This window comes from Dama dama, chromosome 15, assembly GCF_033118175.1.
Source record: "Dama dama isolate Ldn47 chromosome 15, ASM3311817v1, whole genome shotgun sequence".
Lineage (NCBI taxonomy): Eukaryota > Metazoa > Chordata > Mammalia > Artiodactyla > Cervidae > Dama > Dama dama.
Genome location: NC_083695.1, coordinates 47,387,629 through 47,414,346, shown reverse-complemented (window position 1 = coordinate 47,414,346; position 26,718 = coordinate 47,387,629). Strand labels below are relative to the sequence as shown.

General features: G+C 51.7%; 2 protein-coding genes across 4 annotated transcripts in view; one reads left to right on the top strand and one right to left on the bottom strand.

Moving 5' to 3' along the window:
- The window catches only part of RASSF4 (Ras association domain family member 4), a 34,640-nt gene extending 7,922 nt beyond the window's left edge, over positions 1 to 26,718 (top strand). Inside the window, exons 2-11 of one of the 3 annotated variants that reach the window (XM_061162043.1) lie at positions 2,644 to 2,740; positions 5,113 to 5,188; positions 14,176 to 14,309; positions 15,652 to 15,743; positions 16,919 to 17,076; positions 21,831 to 21,932; positions 22,215 to 22,266; positions 22,870 to 22,991; positions 23,837 to 23,934; positions 25,190 to 26,718. In XM_061162043.1, the coding sequence (XP_061018026.1) occupies positions 2,679 to 2,740; positions 5,113 to 5,188; positions 14,176 to 14,309; positions 15,652 to 15,743; positions 16,919 to 17,076; positions 21,831 to 21,932; positions 22,215 to 22,266; positions 22,870 to 22,991; positions 23,837 to 23,934; positions 25,190 to 25,250 (957 nt within the window). In that variant the 5' untranslated portion in view covers positions 2,644 to 2,678 and the 3' untranslated portion in view covers positions 25,251 to 26,718. The remainder of the gene's footprint in view (positions 1 to 2,643; positions 2,741 to 5,112; positions 5,189 to 14,175; positions 14,310 to 15,651; positions 15,744 to 16,918; positions 17,077 to 21,830; positions 21,933 to 22,214; positions 22,267 to 22,869; positions 22,992 to 23,836; positions 23,935 to 25,189) is intronic. The other 2 variants (XM_061162044.1, XM_061162045.1) reach the window with 2 other exon arrangements.
- DEPP1 (DEPP autophagy regulator 1) lies at positions 10,059 to 11,595 on the bottom strand. Its single transcript, XM_061162047.1, has 2 exons — positions 11,313 to 11,595; positions 10,059 to 10,744 (listed from the first exon to the last, which is right to left on the bottom strand). Exon 2 carries the CDS (start codon positions 10,715 to 10,717, stop codon positions 10,091 to 10,093), a length of 627 nt encoding a protein of 208 aa, XP_061018030.1. The 5' UTR covers positions 10,718 to 10,744; positions 11,313 to 11,595; the 3' UTR covers positions 10,059 to 10,090.

The following is a 26,718-nucleotide window of genomic DNA, read 5'->3' as shown; positions in this document are numbered from 1 at the left end:
ACGGCCCCATGGCTGCGGGGGCTGGGGAGTGGGAGCTATCACGCGGTCATTCCAGGGGCAGTAACTGTCTCCACCACAGTCACCCACCTTTAAACGTGAACTATGGTCTGTAAAAATCCAGATTTCTGGCTTCTCATGAAACACCAGAAAAGCTGCCCTGCTGGAAGAAGAATGTGTCCTCAAGCCCCCATAGGCTCCACTGACCAATGTCCTTCAGCCAAGTCACGTCCCTGGCCACTAGAGACCTTTACATGATTTATTCCGGCTGTGTATACACAACTCTGGGAAAGTTGACTTTGGGGGAACCTCATGAGGCTTTCTGTACTCATTCAATAATTTAACAGCCATTTATGGATCTTCTGCAGCATCCAGTTTTTGTGATCTGTACTGGAAACAAGCGGTGAGGCATAAAAGCAACATCTCTGCCACACCAGGCTCCTGCCCTCCTGGGAGAGTCAAAGCGAGAGGCAGGTCCTGCAGAGGAGAGCGGGGTACGGGTGCTGGGCCAGAGAGGAGCTGATGGCTGGAGGAGGGGCCTGATCTGGGAAGGGCTTCCTGGGCAGCTAAGGGTAGCGTCTAGGATGAGGATGATGCTGGATTCTGAGACAGAATGGCCATAAAATCCCAAAGGGAGGACAAAGCCTCGGACCCATTAGGGGACCTGAGAGCAGCTCAGGCAGGCTGGAGCAAGAGCAGGAAGTGGGGAGGAGTGAGAGAAACTGGCTGCAGAGCAAGGCATGAGGAAGAAAAAACTCCTCGGGTTATTTCTGGGTAAATCCGGCCCTTCCCATTATGAGATTGCTTAAAACAAGACAGTTGGGTCACTGACCCCGCAGAAACAGGGTTGACTGAGAGACTCAGCCTTGCCCTGGGCTGAAGCCAGCTTCTGTGTTGGTAGCATTTAAGGAAGTACCCGGAGAGAGAACCTGGCAGATCACTTTTTCCACAGGAGGGCTGAAGTGCTGAGGAACTGAAACCCTTGAAATAGGCCAAGGAGAATGCCGCTGGAGGCCCCCAGCTCCAGGCCCCCATGGTGCCAATGCCCTGTGCCCTACGGAGGCAGGGCCAGCTGCCAGTCACAGCTGGGAACCTGCCCCGTCTGCGGGCCAGTATACTGCACTTTAGACCAAGGCAGAGGGGAAGGGGTTTAGGGGATGATTCTGATGTCACTGGGAAGCTCACCACCCTCAAATCCTTCCCCTTCTTCATGCCTACTGTGTGTCCCCTGCCTCCAGCATCGATGCTCAGGGCTGATGGGGCCACAAGAAGGCTAGCTCTTCTTGTTTGTGGGAGGATCAAGCCAGCAGGGAGACAGTGTGAGGGGCTAGTTGGGGTCAGCGCCCGGGGCACTGTGCAGTGAGGTCCTCCATGAGACAGCAGCTGAATGGAATCTAGGCCCCACAGCAGCACTGGCACGCACACAGGTCAGGAAGATGTGGCTGAACCAGGCTTGTGTGAACAGATGTTGGGTTTTGTGTGTGTGTGTGAAGAAGCCGAAAGAGCTCCACAACGTGAAAGACATGCTGTGTGCCCTCCCAGGTCTGTGCCACCTCCCAGGGTCACTAAACCCCTCATTCCTAGCTGCAACTTGGGAGAAGGGGTACAGAAGCACAATCAAGGTTGGAGCGTGTGTGTGTGTGTGTGTGTGTGTGAAGTTGGCTTAGTGCCCAAAGCACAGGGGGCGTTGATAAAAGAGCACTTGGCCAGAATGATGCAGAGACAGAAAAGAGCAGGAATCTATGCACAGGATGCCAACAGGATAGAGAAAGCTCTAGCAGGTTTACCCTCCATGAAAGGAACCCCAGAGGGCTTGGGAAGCTCCACAAACATTTCCAGGTTGTGAATGAGAAGAGACAGTTTCATGGATGAGTCTATGAACAACCCTATAGGTCAGAAGTTACTTCATGCACCAAAGAGAAAATGAAGGGTCTGAGGGTTTAAGTCACTGTCAAGATCAGTATAGAGAAGGGGCTAAAAGACCGGAATCGAGGCACTAGATGCTTGTGATCAGTGACTTTGCCATTTACTCACTGGGAATGTTAGCTGAAGCTACGTAACTTCTGTCCCTGTTTTCCCATCCGTGAAATGGGTCCTTACCTCATAATAGTACTGTCAAGAATAAATAATTCATAGAATACGCTCAACAGCCTCCAGCATGTAGTGAACCTGGTACCAATCAGCCTGTCACTAAGAGGGCTGGCCCAGGTGTGCTGACTCCAAAGGCAGCAATGGGGCGACCACCCTAGGATCCTTGGGGATGGACAAGAAAGGCTCAGGGTGACTTAGAGGTTTGAGGGAGCCATCGAGGTAGAAGACATCATTCAAGGTGTCCTTAAAAGGAAAAGAGAATATAACCTGAAACACTTAGGAGATTGATCTGGTTTCTAGGGATTGTGAAGAGGTGTGGGGGAGGGGGCTGATCGGTAGCTCTGATCTTGCCCTGCCTGGGCTGGCACATGTGGGTGCGGGGTCCCGTTAAGTCCTCTGGGTCTGACGCTTCAGCCACTCCGTGCCTGGGGATGGGGGCTGAGGTGAAGTAGGAGTAGGGATGTGGTCTCAGGCCTCTACACCAAAGCTCTGGCCCCACACTGGCTGTTGCTCCTCCTGGCTTACTTGTCTGTGGGCCCTTCCTTCTCTACCTAGCAGGTAACTTCCAAGTCTGCAGACAAAAGGAAAAGATGAAGGAAGATTGTCCCCCCAGTTCTCATGTGCCCATCAGCGACAGCAAGTCCATTCTGAGGTAAGTCACTGTGCGCAGAGAGGGGCCTCCAGGCCTGCCATCCCCAGGGCCACGCCCCTGCCAGGGGCAGCCTTTGTGGGAAAGGATTCTGGGCACTTCTAATAGGTATGATGATGGGCCTGCCCCAGGGACAGTGATGGGGACACTTCTTTTTGAAGTCTTCCTCTTTGGAGATCAAGGATCAAGGTATGCATTTGACCCCCACCTCCTAGGGCCCAGGAAAGCAGGAAAGTGTGACTGCCTACTGTGACTCTGCAGAGGTGGCATTTAATTTATTTAAAAACTAGAGCAATCCTAAACTCTTATTGTGTTAAACAGTTCATGAAAAGAACCCTCAAAACTGGTGTTGAGTTTTTATTGAAAAAGTATATTTTATTCACATTATGATTTAGTTCTGCTTCTTTTTATTTTGTTTACTCCCTGCCTGTCTCATGATAAAAAAAGAAAAACTGTTTGGGAAACTTTTCCAAGTTCACCGCTGAACTAAAGAAAAAATCATTTTTTTTTTTCCATTTTATCTTGCTTTCTGAGTCCTGAGTCCAAATATTTTCTAAATTTGGGCAGCTCCTGTCTGTTGTCCTGAAAGCAAACCAAGTCTCCTTAAAATGCATTAGCTTTTACTGAGGACCTGGCCCCTAGGATCCTCCTACTGGAGACCCTGAAAAAAACAGTGCTGCCTACAAGATCATTTTCCTTATTTAGATTTGTTAATAAGAACAATGTAACAATATTAAATGTCATTTTGGAAAAGTCATAATAATAACCCTAATGTGATGAATTATATGTTGCGTGCATTCTAAGTCGCTGCGGTCAGAGATCGAACACCATCTCTTACATCTCCTGCATTGACAGGCGGGTTCTTCACCACTAGTGCCACCTGGGAAGCCCACTTATATGTTATGCATATATATACATATATGTCCTATTAAGTATGTGCTATATATACATCCTAACAAAATTATATTCAGTGTTAACACCCTTAGAAGCACAGTGAACATGCAATATTGAATCCTGCATTGTTAACGCCATTAAGTTGTAAAACCTTGCCAGTTACCGTCATCACACAGGGCTGCACACCAGAGCACCAGAATGTTTGCTCATCCAGGCCCTAGATTGCTTGAGTGCGGGTGAAAGCACTGCCTGAGAGATTCTAGAGCCTCTCTTTCTAACAGGGAGCCACCAGCCACCTGTGGCTGTCAAGCACATAGCCTAGGCTGAAAAGGTGTAGTGAATATAAAAGAAGCTCCAAGTGGCAAACATTTCTTACAAAATAAAACAATGAACAAAGTCTCATTAATAGTTTTTACATAGATTACATGATAATATTTTAGATACGTTGGGTTCAATAAAATGTGTTATTAAAAATAATTTCCCCTATTTTATTGTCCTTGGTAATATGACTACTGTGGTGATTTAGTCCCTGAGTTGTGTCCAACTCTTTTGCGACCCCATGGACTATAGTTGACCAGACTCCTCTGTCCATGGGATTTCCCAGGCAAGAATACTGGAGTGGGTTGCCATTTTCTTCTCCAGCGGGTCTCCCCAAGCCAGGGATTGAACCCAGGTCTCCTGCGCATCTCCTGCATGCAGGCAGGCAGGCAGGCAGATTCTTTACCACTTGACCACCAGGGAAGCCCGATATGGCTACCAGACAATTTAAAATCATGTGTGTAGCTTTCATTTCATGTCTATTGGACTGCACTGCCTGCAGAGCCCAGCTTGGGTGCAGCAAACTGGAGTCAGCTTCTCTCTGCCACACCTCAGCCAAGACATAAGCTGTGCTTTCCCTTTATTCTGGGGAGAAAGCGTTTGGATATAGTAGCCTTCCTGGGGCCTTCAGGATCTTACTCTTGGAGTTGTCACCCTCATCCCTTGAGAACATTCAGAAAGTCAGGAGGAGGAAGAGACAGACATCTCTGGTGGGACTCCCATAGCAGCCACCCCAGACCCTTATAGGAAGTCATATGGCGGAAAAAAGCAAGCTGCCAATTATCCAAGTCCAAGTGATTTATTCTGAGGAGGTGACTCAGAAGTAAAGTATAGAGAGATTGTCAGGAACTCTTATCTATAACAGTGAAATTGTGCAAATACCCTCGAAGTACCACAATGTGACCTGGGCCCCTCTGTGAGTTTTGCTTCCTTCTCAGCCCCACCTCAGGCTTTCCAGGAGTGCTGGTATGTGAAACTCCCTAGAAGATTAAAAGGCATGTGTCTGATGGCAAAGTCTAGCCTCTCAATGGAATATATACTGTTGGCAAAGTGTATACATTACGCCCATTTTACAAATGAGGAAACTGAGGCCACCAAAGCCAAATGCCTTATCTAAGGCCCGATCACATTCCAAGATCACATGTGTGTCTTTACCTTTTTAGGTCAGAGCTCTTAAGCCTGCTGAAAACCTACAACTGCTACCATGAGGGCAGAAGTTTTCAGCTGAGACACAGAGAGGTAAGGCCCATTTCTCTTCTTTTTCATAAGGTCACCATATATCCTGGCTTGCCAAAAAGACTTTGGCAATTCTTTTTCTTGGCAACTGCTTTATATCTGTTAACCAAGGGTAATTCTTTATACCTTTTAACCAAGTGAAAGAATATTTCCTTCACTTTAAGTGTCCAGTAAGGATAATGAATTGTAAGGTCTCCCATTCTCTGAGTTGGGGACCAAATTATCTCCTTTGAGGTCCTTGCAAGTGTGCTGAGGGTCGGACCATCCCCAAAAGAATGCAGAGCCAATGTATTTCACAACGTGGGTCTTCTACTTCCTCCTGGGAGTTTTGTCTCAGTGAAGGTCAGGATTTTGGTGTTTGAAATCTTTGATATTCTACCCAGCCCAGTCCTTCCTCAGCCCATCCTCCATCACAGGGCCCTGGTTTGCCCAAGTTCATAGCAATCCAGGAATAAAAGCAGAGCCACTCTGCTTTTCAACCAAGAGGAGAGCCTTGCAGTAGAGGACATCTCCCCAGATGATGCTCACAGGGCCAGGCAGGTCCAAACGTGAAAGGCAGGGTGGGTGTGGGGAGAGAGGACATCGAAGAGGACATCAGTCCACTGGCAGGCCACCGCTGCCTGTCAGATCCAACCCAGGGTGGCTGCATGGAGTTATGAGACTGGGACACCCAAACCCTTCCTGATTTTTCAAAAGAAGCTAGATATCTGGAATTTCATGTGGAATTGCCAAAACTCGAAACACTATGTGAGCTAAACAAAGCACATCTGTAAGCTGAACATAGCCCATGGGCACCAGCTGGACTCCAGGGAGTGACCAGCATGGCCAAGGCTCAGGGAACCGCTTACCAGGCAGATTAAGTAGAGGTGGTCTTACCACAATCCAGAACTTCCAGATCTTTTACAGGGGAGCCCTGGTCAGGATATTGGGATAATTTGAAAGGCCAAATGGGAAGTCTTATCATGATCATGATTAAGCTTTATTTGGGGGGTTACCACAGTTGAGATCCCCTGGACAAGGAAATGGCAATCCACTCCAGCATTCACACCTGAAAAATGCCATGGACAGAGGAGTTACATGGCGGGCCATAGTCCATACAGTCACAAAGAGTTGGACATGACAGAGAGACTGAACACAAGGTTGAGATCGTGTTGGCTCTTGGACTTTCTGCAGCCCATCAGTGTCTGAGAAGGGCCAGCAGACTCTTTCCACCCTCCTTTTCTCGGGCCTGCTGAATCAGAAACTCTTTCACCCTCCCAGCTGTTTTGACAAGTCCTCCAGGGAATTCTGGTGATGGCCAAGTTTGAAAACAGCTAATCTAAGAGCTTGATCTTGGCACTTGGGATTCCCCAGAACATTCCCCTCTGTAGGAACAGCTGAGTGGGAAGAGGGACTGGGAAGCCCCAACCCTGTTTGTGTGATGGGACAGTCCCCGTGGAGGACTAGAGGACCCTGCATCAGGAAGAGGAGCTCCTGACGTTCCCCAGAGGCAGGAAGTTAACATCCCACAGGCAGAGAGATTTTCATTTTTCTAACCCTAAAGCAGGTGCGGGGGTCTGACTTGATCTCCTTGGAGCTGGAAAGTACTTTTCATGAAACTTTTGCAGCTTTAACCATCCAGGTGTGCCAGCCTGAGGGAGTGTATGTCTTTGGAGGTGACCGCCACCATCGAGACAGGTCACTGGCTTGGGAGGCAGGGAGTTCTAATACTGAAATGCATGACTGGTTCCTAGAGCACCACGTCTCAGAGTGACTCATCCACCACCCAGTGTCAGGGCCTCTGCAGTTCCTCAGATCGCTCACCTGGGACCTTCTGGGCCTCAGAGACTCGCTGTCCTCAGAACTTGGCTACAGGGCCACTTGCTACAGGCCTCTCCTGGCCCTGCAGACCCCAAGGGCAGGAGAGACAGGAGGAGCTTGGCCTCAACTCTATTCATGGTAGTCCTAGAACTTGATGAGGGAGGAAGGGCCATTTTCCAACAAGGAAACCAAGACTCTTCAAGTCTTTGGTCCAAGATGACATTGAAGTAAGTCAAAGATGCTGGTGTGACCCCAAGACCTGAGCAGAGAAGTGTTTAATACAGTGATAGCATGGTCAGCATTAAGCTCTGGAGGGCTTTGGAGGTCTCTATTGAGGATGACTCACCAGATCTTAGAGACTCAGAGAGCTGTTCATTACCTTTGCTCCCCAGGCTCGATCCCTAAGCTAAGCACAGGGCGCTCAGCATCGGGTACCCACGGAGCAACCTCAGCCTGGCTGCTACAGTTGGGGGACCTTCTCTTCCACTGTCTCATCTGCAGTCCCTTGAACTTGGAGAGATGAAATGTGTCAATGGGCAGGGGCCGCACCTGGAGCAAGCGTTTCCCTGTGAACTTTCCCCCAGCTTCTAAACGGCTAGGAGCATAGGATTCCCAGCTCAACAGGCTGAAGCACTAGCTTCCTTCATTGAAAACCTTGCCTTTAGGATAGGATAGTTCTGCTCGTTTTACAATGAAAAGTGTGAATAACCAGGAGCAATCTGAGCGGTTTGGAAAAATAGCAAAACATTTTAACCAGGCTGGTTGGTGCCTCTAGAGAATAACGGACCCCCAGGAAATGCCAGTGGGCAACTATATCACTGCTGACATTATGAGCTAGAGTCCTTAGGGCCCTGGGGTCACTGGGTGTGGTGTGAGGCCAACTTCCAAAGCCAGCCTCCCACCTTGCCCAGAGCTCAGCTCTAAATGGACACAAAGCTCCCCCTGGTGGCCTGAGCGCATATCACACCCAGTGTAGGACCTCAGCCCCTGAGCCACTGCAGCGTGCTTCAGAATGGGAAGGACCTTCCTCCACCAGGGGTCCCCTTCCCTCTTAGAATGATCCCCCTTCCCCTAAGGCCTGAAGGCAGGAATGACAGGCGTTGACAGATCACCCGTGTTCCCTGGGAGTTGCTGAGTGCTTTCCAGCCTGCCTCTCCAGGTGGGAGGGGCGTTTGGTTCCCTTCCCTGTCTCAGCGGTGGGTGGGAGAAGAATGAGGCTGCTAACTAGGGCCGCACCACGAGCACTTTCTGTTAGGCTTTCCTGTCCTCAGGCGCTTGGGACACCGCTGGAGACCACTTCCCTCCGACCTTTATTCTTTTCTGTTTTCTTTTTAGGGGGTACCTTCTGAAGGTGCCATTAGTTTCTTTTACATCCAGGAAATAGAGAAGTCCAGAGCCCAGGACTCTCCTTGGCCCTGTCTGATCTCCCAAAATGCAGCAGTGTGATTTCTGAGCTTGCGGGATTAGCAACGTCATCCTAGTTTCCTCTGCTTCGCTGTAAGGCTGGCCCAGTGAGCCCAGCACATCCCATCACCAGCCACACACCCACACAGTAGGTCAGCCCTCCTCGTCACCTCCTAAGGATGTTCCAACCAATTCCTGTTCCACACATATTTGCTGCAGAAGGTCAGGAACCCAGAGGTTTGAGCCAAGTAGAGGCACAGCAGGTAGTGACGGCTGGGAATTTGTATACAGTGTTCATAATTCCATCTCTAAATTCACTTGTACTGTTTCCCCAATCACTGTAGAATGTGAAGGATGGGCCTTGCTGTCCCCATTTTACAGATCAGGAAACTAACCACTTGTCTGAAATGTTTTCTTTTAAAATTTAAAATTATCATCATTCTAATAATTTTTTTTAATGTATGGTTTACATTCTGCCTCCTCAGAGAACACACATTAAAGAGGACTGATAAGCACTGTAAACGTCCAAAGTGATTTTTGTAAATATTTTAAAGCTGAAGGAAAGAAAGGGCAAAAGAGAGGGAGGGAGGGAAAGTAATTTGCTAGTCCACAGAGCAAGGAGGTAGGGGAAACTGAAGCAGGCCATGAGCCCTCCCGTGGTCCCAGCTCTATCCTTTGCTCCTCTGTCCTTCCCACCCTGATGAGGGCAGCCAGCCCTGGTCAGGCCCAAGAGAACCCAGCAGCAGGTCTCATGCCTGTGTCTTCTCAGTGCTCTGATGCCCCACCTCCTCCCTGAGGAATGCAGTCTGCCCCCTCCCCACTCCTCATCCTCACCCCCTTGCTTGCCAGACGCCTCTGGGAACTGGGTTTGCCAGGCTGTGGGGACCCAGGGCTGGGGGTGGGGGCACCCATGGACATGTGGAATGAGGCTGTGGTCCCTGAATGTACCCAAGAGTGGGGCACCTAAACCCTGCCATTCACCCCGTGGATGAGAGGCCCCTGGGTGAGGCGGTGGGGGGTGGGAATGAGTGGAGACAGAACCATGTGGTCTGGCGTGCAGGTTTTGTCTTGGCCATCAGCGTGGGGGAAATGCTCCTGAGGCCACAGCAGGACTTGCGCGGTGGGACCTCTGAGGCACCTGGGAAGCCCCAGGGAGAGACCCCCTGAAGCATAGCAGCTGCGTTTGCAGAGCCCCTGTGTTTGCTCATGGGCCCTGTGGGGGGACTTGGGAGTGCCCAGGGCTTGGCTCTGAAACCACTGGGGCCAAGACCTTCGTTTCTCTTCTCCCCCAAACTTCCTTGTTTCCCCACCTGTGAGGCCACCAGAGAGGCAATAGCTGCTCCACGTGTGGGCTCGTAACCTGCTCCCCCAAATGTGTGTGAGTTTTAGCACAACCTAGGAGGCAGGTCTCATTAATCACAGCTTACTCAGGAGAAAACTGAGGAACAGACATGTTAAATAACTTGCCAAAGGTGATCTGCCAGTTAGGAGAACCACAAGTGGGATAGGCTGTTATTCAAAGAAGGGGTCTCACTAGGACTTGCCAAAGCAGAGAGCCCCTGCAGAGAGGTGGTTCCCTCCCAGAGACCTGCCAGGGCAGTGCCCACCTGAATTGGGGTGGGGGGGGGGTGGGTAGGAAGGGGAGGTGTGGAGGAGACGCAGACCTGTGTGCTATTTACAGAAGTCTTTATTGGGGAGGTGTCAGAGTTCATGGATCACCGGGAGGTGCAAATAGAGAGTTCTGAGGATGCTGCTGGGGCGGGGGCTTGTGGGGGAGCCCGCATCCTGCCCAGGCTGCCCAGAAGCCTGGGAGCACTGGTGCCAGTCCCTCGACGTTCTCTGCAGAGAGTGCCCTGGAGCCTTGGCATCACTCAGCCTCCCTCTGGGGGTCGCTGGGGCCTTGCCACTGTCCATCTGTCTGCGAGAAGCCCGGGGATCAGCGGAGGGTCCAGTCCTCCTTGGCACATCCCTTCTACTTGGCCGCTTCTCCTGGGACTCCCCAAAGAGCCAGTCCAGGGGGTCCACAGTGCCAGTCCCAGGCAGGGAGGGCTGCTGGCCAGTGAAGCGAGTGGTGATGTCCTGTAGAGACCCAGTGGGGCAGCTCTTCGCACAGGGACGGGCTGGCCGGTGGGGTCTGCTGGTTCGCACCCTCGCTGCAGCCTCATCCAGCACTGAGGTGGGCTGTGCCAGCTGACAAATGGACCTCACGTAGTCATCCAGGCTGGGGGAGGCGGGGGGTTCCTCTCCAGCCCCTCCGGGTAGCATCTCCTCCGAGGTCTCCCGAATTGTGGGCAGGAGGGCCACAGAAAGCAAAAGCCGGGACCTCATAGCTGCCGGTGACAGGGAGGCAGCGACCTGTTGGTTGACAGAGGACTCAAGGTAAGGGACCGCTGGCCATCCTGACACCCCTCCCATGTCCCCTCCCCCATCTGAGGTCCCCTGGGAGAATCAGAAGCCTGAGAGCACTTTAAAGTCTGCAGATCCAAGACCAGGCTCGAACTCCTGGGCTCTTTCTGCTAACATCACTTAAGACTCTTGATATTATTGTGGTTCAAGAACCTGTGCAGATCAGAGAGCCCAGCTTCATGGACGGGAGTCCGAGGAAACCTGGGTTTAAAACCAAACCTGGGTTTAAAGACCAAGGTTCTTTAGAAAAGTCACCTCTCCAAGCCTCCACTTCTCCATAAAATAGGGTTATAAATACACCTCTCAAGGGGGTCAGGAAAACATATGGAACGTTTCCCTCAGGGGCAACGCCTCTATGAATATAAAGCCCCTCTGCAGCTGTCGTCACCACTGTTAGCTGCATCCTGGTCTTTAACCCGCAGTGAGGCAGGGCACGTCCCAGGCTGAGAACTGCCCTCAAACATACCCAATGCATTTTTGTTTTATCTCAAGCCAGAGAGCAGTAGCCCTCCCTTACCTGTAGCTGAGAAAGTCTGGGGGTAGCAGGGGAGATGGATGAGGAAGGAAGTCCTCAGGAAGCGCCCAGGAAACTCAGGGCCAAGGGCTGAGGGTCGAGGAGTTGGAGCCAGTGTCCGGAGCCAGATTGCTGTGAGAAGGACAACAAGGACGATGTGCCAGGCCTCTGTCCACTGTGCTGCTGTCCAGAGTGAAAGCCTCCCTGAGCTGTCTGGCAAACCTTGGGGCCTGGCCACTGCTTTTATACCTTTCCACCAGCAATCAATTACTGTCAGACGGGGCCAAAAATAGCAGCACTCAGGAAGGCTCTCAGAGGAAAACAGCTTGGCGGGCGGGGTCTGGCCCAGCTGCCAGCTCGGAGCAAGTGTTTGCACTCCTGGGAGGTTCTGGGAATGTTTACTCCGCAAGGCAGGGGTGGGGTAGCCACAGCTCCTGGCCATCTCAGGGCACTGGGAGGGGCAGGGGCCTCCAATGGACTTCCACAGCAGCCCTAGACTCTGCCAGCTCTGCCTGGAAGCATTCTTTGATACATCTTACACCAGCACGCCGACATCCCACGTCACTCTGGCCCAGTGCTGGCTCTGGCTGAGCCCACAGCCTGCACCTGCAAGGGACCCCATCAGACACAGCAATGCAGAACTCAGCCTGGAGGTGGCCAAGGCCGGGCTTCCTGGGCTTGCTGAGACTTGGGCTATGCCCACCTTCCTCTGCTCCTCAGGACCAGAGGCAGCCTGAGGGGTCCTGGTCTTGCCGCTTCACAGAGGAGGAGCTATCAGATGAGAACTGGCTTGTGTATTTGTTCCTGGGTATCTAACTAGCACTCCTCTGCACCAGTGACTATTCTAGGTACAGAGAACGTAGCAATGAACGAGTCGCTACGTCCTTCACCCAAAATGCGTTCAGGTCTTGGCTTTCAGACTTAGCTTCAGACACCACTGTCAGATGTTGACACATTGCTAGAGAGAGCCTCCGCTCCACCAGGAACATCTCATGTCCGCTTGCAGACATGATTATCCATTGATACCCGCCCCACGGTGGACTCTGGGTGGAGGAACATGAAAAAAAAAAACAACTGCAGACCAGCTGATGCTCTGGGGCAAGGCTGAGGTGGGGTCCATGAGGCTGGACATGCTGAGGCCAGGCCTTCAAAGACGGTTCTGGGGACCCCACCGTGAAGAAAGAGGCGGGGCTTGCTCTGGGGAAGCGAGGGGTTGGGGCAGAGCTGCTGCCTCTGAGGTCAGGGCTAAGCCATGATGGGGACCAGCTGCCTCGTGTGACTCATGTCTGGTGTCCCTGAAAAGACAGCGGGGGTGCCCCCAGTCTGAGCTCCCCTACCCTGGATGGAGGGAACACCCTTTCAGCCTGCAGCTTTCTCTCATCTTATCAGAGGAAACCCACAGCAGAGGAGTGGGACCTCCTTCACCACCCACTTTGGGTTTTCTTATTATCCTCACGGGACCTTTAACTCATTGAATCCATCTAGTCTTTACTTTACAAAGATAGTTACTTATTTGTGCCTGTGTAGCATCAGTGGTTATCAGTGGCTCTGGGTGTTTCTTTTGTTGTTGCTGTTACCTGTTTTCTTTGTAGGAGATGGTGCAAGGCCATTCCAGAAAGCTATGTGTATTTTTGATAACCTTGAACAGAAGAGAACTATTTTCTTTGTGGATGGCAGGGTGTTTTTAAACTATTATGAACTAACCATGAAATCAATACTGCAGGACACCCCTCTAAGTGTTGCCAGGGATATGAGACTTCCACAAAAGTCCCTGTTCTCACAGTTTTCAGTGCTAACAAGGAGAAGGAAATGGCTTTGATGAATCTATAATAGAATGGTGCTTGAGATAGCACTGGGAGAATGATGTTTTAAGTTCATTGCCGAAAGACCAGTATCAGAGCAGATTAGGAGCATGTGGCTGGGGAGACCTGACTCTGCCGAAGGGTGAGGCAGAGAAGGTTTCTGGTAGATGCTCTGAGGGTATAGACAAGCAGCCTGGCCAGAAGCATGCGTGGGCTTGATTAGCTTGGCACAGGGAAGTTGGAGGTGGTTGTGTGCAGACAGAAACCTGAAATAGGTCAAGAAACAGAATCAAGGACCCAAGGGGAGCAAGTGGGAGCTGGCTGACAGTGCTTCTGGAGGACTCTGTCGATTAGGACCTCAGGGTTTGGCAGCAGGTGAGTGAACATGCCATCTGCAGACCTTGGAGAATTGGGGCTGGTCAGGGACGCAGGCTAGGAGCTGTTGTAGACACTCTGAGTGTGTGTGCCACTGGTGGGATGTGGGACTGGCCATATCCCAGGTGGTGAGGAAGCAAGACTGGCCCTCAGGAAAGAGGCCAGCTTGGAAATCTGGGGATGGGGACCATGCTAGTCCCGCTCAGTTCTAGTGGGCATGGGATCCAGTGCCCTTGGCACATTCCCAGAAGGACCAGGTGACCGTGGGCCCCCTGAGCAGGCGCAGCGCTGGGCGGAGAGCCGCCCTGTGTTGCACCGGTGTCTGCCCACCTGTGCTTCCCTGGAGCATGCTTCCTTGCCCTGTGTGGACGTGCCTGCCGGGCAGCAGCTGCGTTCCTGTGGGACACCTGAGTCAGCGCCCTGTCCCAGCCCCCGCGCCCGAGCGGTGGAAGGGCACGCCTCAGGCTTCCTCTCCAGCCCGGGCCTCGTGCCTTAGAGCACAGAGAAATCCATGGGCCTTCCCCTAGAGGAAGACGGGACCCCAGGGATGAGAGGCTGCATGTGGGGGCCTGAGTGCACTGGGGAGTCCCCTGGGCCGGGGCTGACTTCTGAGGGAGGTGTGAGGGTGGTCAGTGACCCCTGAGTGCAGCTGCTCTGAGAGGACAGGCTGAGCATGTGGGTCCCCACAGGAAGAAGGGGCTCTGATCATCGAGGGGCTCCTCAACATCTCCTGGGGACTGAAGCGGCCCATCCGGCTCCAGATACAGGACGACAGGGAGCGCGTGCACCTCTCCTGGACAACCGGACAGTCCAGCTGCCATTCGTGAGTGCCCCGCTGGGTGGTCTCCATGACAACCTGAAAGTGCTGCTTGGAGTGTGTGGGGCTAGGAGGTTGATCTCTGCCTCTGCGTGGAAGCCCCATTTCTGTTTGGGGCGGGAGGTAACCCACCCTCAACCCGGTCACTCCTGTCACCACTTGACTGCCTCAGCCCAGGACCTCAGCTGCCAACCTGAAGCCTCATCCCCAAGTGGTTCTTCTCCATGACAACCAAGTCACCCTTGCTCCTGGAGAGCGATCCAGGCTGCCCTCCCCTCCACTTGTGCTTCTCAAACATTCCTTGTCTGTAAGAGAAAGAGGCCCCCCAACACTGTCTGCAAGCCAAGCCTCTCAGCATCTCCTGTTCTATCCTAAAACACACAAGTTTAGCCTCCAACGGCTCTGCTTTTATTTCAATATCAGAATTCATTTTTACAAATTTATCAGAATTTATTTATATTAGATTTATTTGAATATATTAAGAACATTTTGATTAGGATAAAATGGTTTTCTACCTGTCTTAACAGACGTTTGCCTCTTCCCACTTCACACCCAAAGACGGGCAGTAAGCTGCTGAGTTACGCTTGCTTCTACACATAATAAATCCTTCTAAGAGTCAGAAATTCAAAACATTTCCCCTTCAAAAATTCAGTAAAGTTGCTGCTCTCATGGCCCTTTGCATGTTGACGCCCCTGGTGCATCTCCAGGTGTCCCCAGTTACTCAGAGTAGATTTTGAGCCTTAGAGCTTCGCGTTTGGATGGGCTCCTTAGAAAGGAGGGTAAAAGTGGTCACACGAGCAGTCTCAGACAAGGACCCTCAGAGGCCCCTCAGTGCTGGCTCCTCTGTCTACTCCTCCCACATTCCCTTTCTCGGTGTGGCTACTTCCCATTACGCCCATCCCTCCTCCAGTCCAGCCCTGGCCACCCTGGCTTGGAGTCCAGCTTTCTCAGAGGCCTGGAGGTTAGGCCACTCAAGGATGCTGCTGCCCTACTCCCCCAGGCCAGAGGGCAGCCCAGAGAGCCCACTCGGCACATGGCCACAGAAGCCAACTGCCTCGGCCTGGTGCCCAGCATGATTACTGTGTGTGTCCCTCTGTCCTACCCCAGGGCCTAGGACAGGCCACTCAGGTCTGCAGGGCAGACTCCCTCTCCTTCCAGCAGACACTGGCAATCTTTTGCTTTTCTTTTTATCTTTTACACTGACCATGTGTGAAATCCTGGCCTCAACTCGGCCTGTCCTGCTTCTGGCCTGTGTCTGGCCCACAGAGGCAGCCAGCCTCCTTTTCTTTGATCTGAGCTCCCTTTCTCTGCCTGCAGCCCTCTGAGCACCATGATTGTCTCTTTTCAGGAAGGAGCTACCTGTTCAAGATGGCAGAGTCACTGCCCAGGAACCCAGCGCTCAGGCTGGGCCCCAGGAGGAGAGTTCCAGAGACAGCTCAGGTCGGTGGGGCCTCGAGCAGCCCAGGACCCAGTCTCACTTCTCTGGGGTGGTGGTGGGGCTGGCTCATGACCGCCATCTCTGGAGATCAGCTTTGTGGAGTAGCAAAGAGTGGCTTTGTGTGCCTTCAAGAGCGTGTGTGCTAAGTTGCTTTGGTCGTGTTCGACTCTGCGACACTATGGACTGTAGCCTGCCAGGCTCCTCTGTCCGTGGAATTCTGGAGTGGGTTGCCATTCCCTTCTCCAAGGGGTCTTCCTGACCCAGGGCTGAAACCCACATCTATAATTCCTGCACTGCAGGCAGATTCTTTACCAGTGAGCCACTAGGGAAGCCCTGCTGCTACTGCTACTAAGTCGCTTCAGTCGTGTCCGACTCTGTGTGACCCCATAGACGGCAGCCCACCAGGCTCCCCCGTCCCTGGGATTCTCCAGGCAAGAACACTGGAGTGGGTTGCCATTTCCTTCTCCAATGCATGCAAGTGAAAAGTGAAAGTGAAGTCGCTCAGTCCTGTCCGACTCCCAGTGACCCCATGGACTACAGCCCACCAGGCTCCCCTATCCATGGGAGTTTCCAGGCAAGAGTACTGAAGTGGGGTGCCATTACCTTCTCCAGCCCCTGCTAAATCTCTCCTCAGCCCACGGCATTCTTATTGACTTCTCACCCAAGGACAAGGAGGTGGAGGCTTCCAGAGGTGATGTGGTTGTCTGAGTCCCTACAACGTGCTGCCTTCTGAAGAGGAGAACGTCTGCAGAGAACATGGCTCTCACCCGGCCCTGCAGGCCTCTGGGACCTCTTCCCCACCTGCCAGGATCCATCCTGGGTGTCTGTCCTCTCTGCACCCTCCTCTTGGACTCAGTGAAGGGCTTGTCCCAGAGGGCAGGGCTGGGGCTGTCAAAGTCCTGCTCTGGGTTCCTGGAGTTGGAGGCCCAGAGGCTATGGCCATGTGGCGTGGTGACACAGGTTATCCTGTCTGGGGTCACCTTTCCTGTCTGCAAAATGGGTATCACACTGGCTGGACCCCAGCCTCCATCCCAGGGACAGTGTTCACACTGCTGTCTCCTGCATCCCAGCGTGCCAGGGAGCCACACGTCACACGCAGCACCACCATGGAGGCTGTTCTGTTGCTGCGGCACCCCCCTGCCCTGAGCCTGACCCCCTTGTCCATTTCTCGCCACAGAGCCAGTGGAGGAGGACGAGGAGATCCCACAGCTGATGCGGACCAAGAGTGACGCAGCCTGTGTGATCCAGAGGCGGCCCAGGAGCCGAGCGCCCGGTGAGGCCCAGAGGATCCGGCGACACCGCTTCTCCATCAACGGGCACTTTTACAACCACAAGGTGAGGTCCCAGTCTGGCTTCTCCCCTGGGCCCTGAAGCTGAGGCATAGGGAACCAGCCCCAAGCACCATGCAGTCATTGGACCTTCTGGAGTGGGGGCCCCTCGAGGGTCATCCCTGAATTCACCCTCAGCAAACCCTGGTGGGCTTCCCAGGTGGTGCTAATGGTAAAGAATCCACCTGCCAATGCAGAAGTCATAAGAGACGCAGGCTGGATCCCTGGGTCAGGAATATCCCCTGGAGGAGAGCTTGGCAGCCCACTCCAGTATTCTTGCCTGGGAAATCCCATGGACAGAGAAGCCTGGGGGGCTACAGTCCAAGGGGTCGCAAAGAGTCAGACACAACTAAAGCGACTTAGCATGCATGCACAGCCCTGGTATACAGGTGGTGCTGTGCCGGTGTCCTGATGGAGAAACAGGCTCAGGAGGACAATTGTCTTGCCCCAAATAACATTTCAGTTCATGACCACAAAGCTTGTATTTTTTCCATCACACGGTCACTGTCAATTCATTCTCACAAATTGCATGAATATTTGGAAGATGATGCTAAATTTGTCTTTAACAAGTCAACTTTCTATAAGGTTTCTACCCAAAGTCGGTTCATTGTTTCATGGGAATGTCATGTCCCCTACTGCCATGTCACTTAAGCCAGCTAGGTCGCAATGTGCCCTGGAGCAGGTGTGATGGGTCCCAGAGAACTCTCACAGCTCCTGATTCCCAGCACTTAGCCTTTTGTCCTAGCCTTTTGTCCAAGTATGTATTGTACTGACCTCAGGAAAAAAAGATCTCCTTCCCCTGGTGACATCATTCCATAAACAAACCCAACTGTAAAAAGGAGAAGTGGATTGTTGCTATAAATGGCACACATGGCAGTGTGGGTGAGGCCCTGAATGGAGCGTCCTGTCATAGAACACATCCTGCAGCGCTGGGAAGCTGGAAGCCGGGGTTTCCAGGCTCAGCAGCTGCCCTTCCTGATAGGTGGTGGGTGACTCATGGGATGGGGGGAGCTGGGCAAAGGGAGGTCTTGGGTCAGATCTAAAGCACAGTCACACAAGTGAGGTCTGAGGTCTGCTCGGAGCCATTCAAGCTTCTCTTGGGGTGCCCTGCACTTGGGTCTTAGGCTATGAAGAATTCAACAAGGCAGGCTGAAGGGACCCTGCTGCATCGTCAGGACCTCCCTCCACTCCACACTAGGTTTGCAGTGAGTGTTAATGAGGAACAATAGGTTATCTTCACTGAATATAGGAGGGTGAGTGCGTCAATCACTCAGTCATGTCCTACTCTTTGTGACCCCATGGACTATACTCTGCCAGGCTTCTCTGTCCATGTGTTTTACCAGGCAAAAATACTCGGGTGGGCAGCCCTTCCCTTTTCCAAGAGATCTTCATGGCTCAGGGATTAAACCCAGGTCTCCTGCACTGCAGGCAGTTTCTTTACCATCTGACCCACCAGGGGAGCCCAAATCTTGGAAAACCAGGAGTATCTGAGAGCAGTTTCCTCAGAGGGGGAGGGGGAGGCAGGGCTGAAGTTAAACAGAGGTTAAGAATGTCTGGATTAGCCAAAGGACGAGCCATCTAACTTGGGTATTCTTTTTTTTTTTTTTTAACATGGACCATTTTTAGTCTTTATTGAATTTGTTGCCATATTGCTTCTGTTTTATGTGTTTTTTGGTCACAAGGCATGTGGGATCTTAGCTGTCTGCCCAGGGGTCAAACCCGGCCCCTTGTATTGGAGGGCAAAGTCTTAAACACTGGACTGCCAGGGAAGTCCCTGACTTGGGTATCCAAAGGGGTTTAGTCTGCAAAGTGTTAAGTAAGCACCATTTGCTAATATTTGAATAAATATTGATAGGCTATTTTAAGAGATTATTTGAAAATTTAGAAAGATTCTTTGCATGGATTTAGGCTCATCCTAAGTCTACATTCCTTAAAAAAAAGAAAAAAAAAAAGGAGGTTTTATGACTCAGGGTACTGAATCATGGGCTTTATCTTCAGTACATTCACCTCTCCTCTAAGAGGTGTGTTGGGCACTTTAAACCTTACATTAGTCGTTGCAAACGTCACAGGGACATGGAGAAGTCTGAACACCCTGTGGCCTTTGCAATGAACCGAAGTGAACAGTCAGGGCTTTCATCACAGTCTTTCACGTCCCGTGGTGCCATCCTGCCAAGAAGGGCTTCTTAGCCAGCCAGTCCTACACTCGACACACCAGCCAGGGTGGCTTTACCCCAAGTCACAGATTTACCTGCAAAACGTGGATCCATTTTTCCAGGCAAACTGGGTACCTTCAGGGACATGAACTAGTTAGTGTCTTAGGCATGTTGGACAGCTGATTCACATCTCCTGGAGGAGCAAGGGGCTCCCTCTTTTTCTCCTCACTCCACATCCATTCAGAATCAGTGTCCTGGGAAATCAGGTAACAAAGTACTTGAGTCACAGGCAACAATTAAAAAATAATAATAAATTCCTAGAATTAACTTTCTGGAGTTGTTATTCCAGGTTTTATTTCTTAGAACTGTACACTATTGCTCCACTTAATTATTTTCTAAAACAGTTCTCACTCACAGTAATGTTGGCTTGATTTCCAGAGTGGGTAAACTTGGTACCTGTTTTCAGTTCTTTGCCTGTCGGACTCAAGTGTGTTCTATGAGGGAGAAACCATTGTGGTTAGAGACAGGAAAAGAGCCACAGGACTTTTGTTCCTACTTGGAGCTGGTCGGTCTCTCTTGAGAAAAGAGTTCAGGCTGAAGAAACACTGTGTCTTGTTGACATGACCTTTCTTCTCCTAGAGATAGCCTGACTCCTCTGTTTCATATTTCTTAGAAACCGAAAGTCTAGTTGGACTTTCTGTATCACCCAGAGTCATTCTACATCTCAACTGTGGAGAAAGCAGGTTTGGGTTTGAGGCTGGCTCTAGTACTTGGAGATCAGCTGGGGACACTGAACAAGGCCCTCGTGTACCCTGAGCCCCAGAACATCCTGGGAGAAGCAGGGCTAGGGCCATGCGGGAGGAATGTGTAAACTGGAGTTTGGTTTCAGAAAGCAAGGAGGAATCCTAAACCCTCCTCCTTTTGTTAACTGATACATATTACTTGGGTATTTGTATAGCTGCTTTTTCTGGGACTTAGGGAACAATAGCTTTCATTAGATTCTTCAAGAGGTCCAATTACAAAAGGATTAAGATCATAGTTTAAGAGGAATACACTTAATGACACAAAAACATATTCATGATACATTTATATTAGTTAGCAGATTATGTGCAGCATGATTCCATTTTTATAAAAACATATGTCTTTATAGGTATAAAGATAAGAATGGAACGTTAAAGTTTTAACCACAGTTATCACTTGATAGTTGAATTACAGATCATTTCAAATTTATTCTTTTTGTTTCTCAATGGTCGGTAAACTTGCTACAATAAAACTATATTTTAGCCAACTAGTTACAGTACTTAAGATATCAAAACTAATTTTGAAGGTTATTGAGTAGATTAAAAGTTACAGTACATATGAAAGCATGTTATAAATCACAAGACACAAAGGTTAAAAAAAATAATAAAGCAAGGAGGAGCTTGCCCACAGGGAAGTCAAATACGAAGGGAGGATCCTGTGCCATGCTGGTGAAGATAGGACTTGGGGCAGCTCTGCCCTTTCTAGACAGGTGACTCTGATGAGCTACTAACCTCTCCAAGCTCCATGTACTCCTAAGGACTGTTGTGAGGATTAAATCAAAGAATCTATATAAAGTATTTAGCAGGTTTATTACCTGATTAGTGATCATTAAGGGCTTAATAAGCTTTAAGCTTATTCCCTGGAAATTCCCTGGTTGACTTCATGTATAGTGTCTCATGAACAAAGGCGGGATACCTGCAAGAATATCACGGGCCCCCAAAACTGTGCAGAAGCAGTGTGGCTGGAGCATGGGATGCTTGGGAGGGAACCATGTGTCACATGTCACAATGGGGAGGAGCTGCAGACATCACTGTCTAGGCTGTGGCACATGCTGTGATACAGTACTGCTCAAAGTTTACCCTACAAATAGCATCACAGGACATTTTCCTCAAATGCGGATGTTGATCCGGGAGTCTGCACCAGGGGGCCTGAGACTGTATACTGACACAGCTGGTCCAGAACACACTTTGAGTTGCAAAATGTTTGAAAGGTTGTTCCTTTGGGCAGTAGGGTGGAAAATGGATCAAAAGGGCTGAGACTGGAAGAGAAAAGTTGGGAAGCTGTAAACAGAGGGCCTCACTGCAGGCAAGCTGGGAGAATAGAGCAAAGTAGACAGATTTGAGAACCTTTAGCCTTAGAATCAGCAGACACGTAGTGATTTGATTCTAGACAGAGTAGAGAGACTTGTTCCCCAACCCCTTGTGAATGAGTCTCATGGCCCTTGTTATTGTTCAGTCACTCAGTTGTGTACAATTCTTTGCGACCCCATGCACTGCAGCACACCAAGCTTCCCATGGCCCTGGTTCCTAGAAAAAAGAATCTGGCTCTTATAGATCTGCAGGCATCTTTCTTAGAGGCCTCTGTAGGATGTGAGCTGTCAAAGCTTCCCTGCTCATGCCTGGATCTGGGCGCAGCTCGTGTGTGGATCTGTGTGGATGGACAGACACAGGTGATCGCAGAGCCCAGGTTCGCCTGCTGTCCCAGGCTGCTCAGTGCCAGCTGGCTGACAGTATGCCCACACCCTGCCTGGTGTCAGCCCTGTGTCCCCTCTGGCCTCACCCTGAACCGCCTCCCCCTTCCTGTGCAGACCTCCGTGTTCACTCCTGCCTATGGGTCCATGACCAATGTGAGAGTCAACAGCACCATGACGACCCTGCAGGTGCTCACTCTGCTGCTGAACAAGTTCCGAGTAAGTCTGGCCGTGGGCAGCCTCGCCCCAGATGCTGGTGGTTTGCAGTTTTGTTAGGGAGGGGGCTGGCAAAAGCCATGGCTCCTAGTAGAAGGCTGAGCGAGGGTTCCTCTGCTGAGCTGGCAGGAGAAATGCTCTGGGAATTTAAGCAGAGAGAGGGGAGAGGAGGGTCCCTGGGGATTTGTGTGGGGGGCATTGGAGATGTGGTTACTGCCAGGGGCCCTTTTCTCTCTCTCCTGTCTTGAAAAGCCATGGCCTGACTTCCTGTCATTACCTGTGCAGGTGGAAAACGGCCCCAGTGAGTTTGCACTCTACATCGTTCATGAGTCCGGGGGTAAGTGTCTGCCCTTGATTCCTGATCATAAAAACTAAAGTCCCCATCCATTTGGCAAGCTCACCGACTGAGCTCCTTCTCCGAGGGCTGAGCTGGCTTGTGCAGCGGGCACAGGGCAGGTGCCCTCCTGGCCTTGGGACATGCTGTGCCCACACCACGAGTAACCGTCCCAGGCTTATATCCAGGCACACTTGTCATCCCTTTCAGAATCCCACCAGAACCCCATGGCGAGCCGATCTCTCCAGTAAGTTCAGTGAGGGGTAGGGAGGACTGTGCTTCTGGGTTTTCAGGATGGATGAGAAGCCCCTCACCCACTGAGAACTGCTGTTGCAGAGCTTGTACCCCACAGCCTTCTGTCCAGCGCTGCATGGCCTGGCCTCCGCAAGTCCACTTCCCATGCCCTGCTCCTCCAGCCACTGTTCCCCTCTGAGCTGGGCCTTCGCTGAAGGACATAATCCACATCATCAAGGCAGTGTCCATCCCATAACATCTGGCAGCATTGCTGGGGCCCCTGGACATCTGTCTTCCATCCCATTCCCATCCTGGAACAAAGAGACACGGTCCTACCACCCCATGAATTTTGTCTACCGTGTTCTTTTTCAGAGCGGACAAAATTAAAAGACTGTGAGTACCCACTGATTTCCAGAATCCTGCATGGGCCCTGTGAGAAGATCGCCAGGATATTCCTGATGGAAGCTGACTTGGGCGAGGAGGTCCCCCACGATGTGAGTGGGGTTGAGGCATCTCGAGGCCTCTCCTGAGGGAGGGGCTGGGGGACAGCATGGCGGACTCCTGTGACCTTGGGCAGAGCCCCCTTGGGCATTGCTTCCAGGGCCCCCTGTGGCCATCACAAAGGTCCATCCCTTCTTGATGGTTTCATCCCGTCTTGTTCCTATCAGCCACCACCACCAGATCCATCAGCTGGCTCAGGGAAAAAAGAAGTTGGGTCTTAGAAAACCATGGCTTGGCCTTTTCCATTCTTTCCAGACAGATAGAGTACTTTTCCTTCATTGGAGTGTGTTTGTTGTTATTTACATTAAAAATAAGAAAAAAAAAAAAACAGCAAAAGCTCCTTACCTAGGGTCTAACTGCACCTTATGGAATGGACCAAGTTTCTCAGGACATCTTGAGTCCTGAATGGGCGATGAGCACATTTCCAAACTCTGCTACACAGAATAGGTCTATAGGGTGTGGACCCCAAGAAGAAGGCCTGTGACCCTGTGTCCCTGGGGCCATTTGCAGACTAGTGAGTTTCATTCCATTGTTAGAAACAATGGCATTCCCACCATCTCCACCCCAACCCCAGAGAACACTCAGAGTGACTCCACTCACTAATGAATGGTCTTCCTAAAATTCAGTTTAATCTTTCCTCCCAGGGACCACAGTTGCCTTTGGGGTCGGAATGGGCTCCATCCTCCCATCCTGGTTCACACAGAGCTGTGTCGGGGGGTGGGAGGAAGACGGGCAGCCTCTTCCTTGGAGACAAGATCCCGCTGAATTGGCCACAAGGAAAAGAAAACATTTTTGGCCTCTAATTTAAAGCACATTAAAATGTTCTTGGATTTTCTAGGTCGCTCAGTACATTAAGTTTGAAATGCCGGTGCTGGACAGTTTTGTTGAAAAATTAAAAGAAGAGGAGGAAAGAGAAATAATCAAACTGACCATGAAGTAAGCAGCACTTAAATAGCCAGTGGTGGGTCTGGAACATCAGGGCAAGCCTGCAGTCAGAGCACCAGGCCCAGGGCTGGGAGAGCTCTCCCTCCAGTTGTGCCAGATGTCCTCACGCAGTCTAGAGATGCCTGCTAACTCTGGCTCCCCAGGACCTCCCTCTGGCCCCTTGCTCCATAGTGACACCAGACTGGGGTGACAGCCTTCCAAAATGGGGGCCTGCAGCCAGGCCACCCATCGAGCCTCGGCAGCCCGACCGTCATGGGACGGACACGAGCTGCTGAAAACAGGGCAGGAGAGTCGGGCAGCAGCACGGGCAGGCCCTGGCCCGAGGCTGTGCATTCTACTGGTGATGCTGCCCTGGAGTGCCACCGAGGGGGCCTGCCTGTGCACATTCAGCCTGGTCTGAGAAGTGCCCGTGCACGCTAGCGGGAGTGCTGAGCCTGCCCCAAAGCAGCAGTTATTGGGACTGCCTGTACCCACTGATGGTTGCAAGTGCAGGGGACCAGTTCAATGGGCAGGTGAGTGGGTGTCACCTGCTGGCTCCTAGGGGGAAGCTCCGGCAGGACCCGGCTGTGTGAGGTCAGGTCGCAAATCCCAATGGTCTGTCTCTCCCTCTGCAAGGGAAACTCGGTCCCAGAGTCCCTCTTAGGAAGGGAAGGAGGGAGGCCGCTCACTGTGAGAATCTGCGGTCGGGGGACTGTGTAAATCCTGGCTTCTGGCTGAATGGTTCTTAAAAAGGCTTCTGTGTCTACAGTCAGGCCCCACTCAGGCAGTCAGCGGAGACCTCATCAGTGGGAACTGTGTCATAGAAGCGAGAAAGGACCTGGGGGTCGCCTGGTCTGGGTCTGCTCGGTGTGCTGAGAGGGAAGAGCCGCCCGAGATGAGGAAGGAGTCCACACCATGTGATTGTAGAGCCAGGGCTCGAACACAGGCTTCCTGACCCCCCTCTGCCACCCTGTCTAATCCAGCACACTCCTGTCCGTACTGGAGAATCTTTGGAATAGAAAGAGCATTCTCCTGTGATGCTTGACAGAGTCTGCAACTCTGTGTGACTGCTCCTCGAAGCCAGTGGCCTCGCAGGGTGTGGGTCCTGGCTCTTCCTTCTCCTCGGCAGAGGAGAGATGGTGGCCGCTAATCAGCCGGTCAGGAGCCGTGGGTCTCCAGGCCCAGCATCTCTGGGCTCCTTTGCTGCGCTCCTCGCTCCCTGTCCCCTCTGGTACCAGTGTGTCCTCTCGGCTGTGTCTCCCTCCAGGTTCCAAGCCCTGCGTCTGACAATGCTACAGCGCCTGGAGCAGCTGGTCGAGGCCAAGTAGCCCACCAGCGCCTGCCTCTTCCGGAGCCCCCAGCAGCCAGTGGACACGGAGTGCCGGCGGCCAGGCCCTGATTGGTCACCCAGAGGAATCCAGCATCCGTGCTTCTCCCTGTCTACCTGCCTAGGTAGCATGAGTCCCATGGCCCTGGCCCTTGGCTCCAAGCTGAGCACTCTCGGGGCCCAGTCCTAAGCCTGAGGACCCAGGAACTTGCTGGAAGATGTCTGCATGTGAGATGGGCCTGGGCTTTGAGCAGCCCTGAAGCTGTGACCTGAGCCCAGTTAAGGAAATAGATGGCATGGCCAGTCCTGTTCATGCCAAACCTCTCCAACTCAGGGGAGCAGAACATGGTCTTGCTTCTAGAGCGTGGACTCCATCTGCTTTTCCAGTGCCTGGCCCAGAGCTACTGCAGAACCACAAGCCATTATCCTCATCAAACATGTGAACCACTAGACCCTATCCACCCCCGCCTCATGCCGCCACTCAGAAACTCTGCTGGGAAGAGCAAGAACTGCCAGCGGGCATGGGACGTACAGTGCCCCCAGCTGTCACTTTACCGTGACGGGGTACCAGGTAAAGCCTCTGATGTCCTCAAGCCTCTGATGGCACTCCGTGAGCCTCGCATAGCTCAGTGCCCTGCCGGCAGAGGTCAGACCAAGAATAAGGGCATCAGTGGCCCATCTTCTCTCAGCGGCACTCACTCTGAACTTCACCTGAACACCTGAAGGGATTCTTATAAGGAGCTCGCTGCAAGAAACATGTCAATTGTATCACATTGAGGAGGTGACCCATATGACACTGAAAGGATGCTTCCAGGGTGGGTGAGGGGCCAGAAGATGTCGAGGGACTGCCGGCAGCAGCTTGGGAAGGCCACGCTTCGCCCATCACCGCTCTCCTCGGACATTCGTATGCCTCCTGCCCTCTCTGGGTGTGCGTCAATACTCCCATCAAAGGGCCGCCACCGGGAAAAACTGTTTGAGGAGAAAGGGCTTTGAATCCCCTGTGGTCAAATCCAGAACAATTTGGGTCTGCCAATTGATGGAAAAATTCTCGAATGAACAAGAAGGCCTTTGCAAAAATTACGCAACAGTTTACAGCAGTCATGTGAGGTGTTTGTCCAAAACAGAGCAAACAAGACCAGATTCTCCCCATGGGGCCCATGGATCATGGATTTAAAGGGAAAAACTATAAAGTCTCCCAAAACTAGAAAGTCAATATGAGTGAGATTCCAACTCTGCCGCATACAGCAGCTCCTCACCAGCACCCATAAAGAACAGAGCTTGGGAGCAGCTCCACCATTTGAGTCCACTGTTCAGGGTGAACCTCACACCAGGATTGTCCCAACCTGGCGCCATGATCACAGAGGCAAGCGCAGAGATACCCAGGGGAGGTCTGCCACAGTTTCCCCTCTCCTTTGTTAGCAGAGTTTCCTAGGTACTCAATAAAGGTGTAGCTACATGGAACCAAAGGA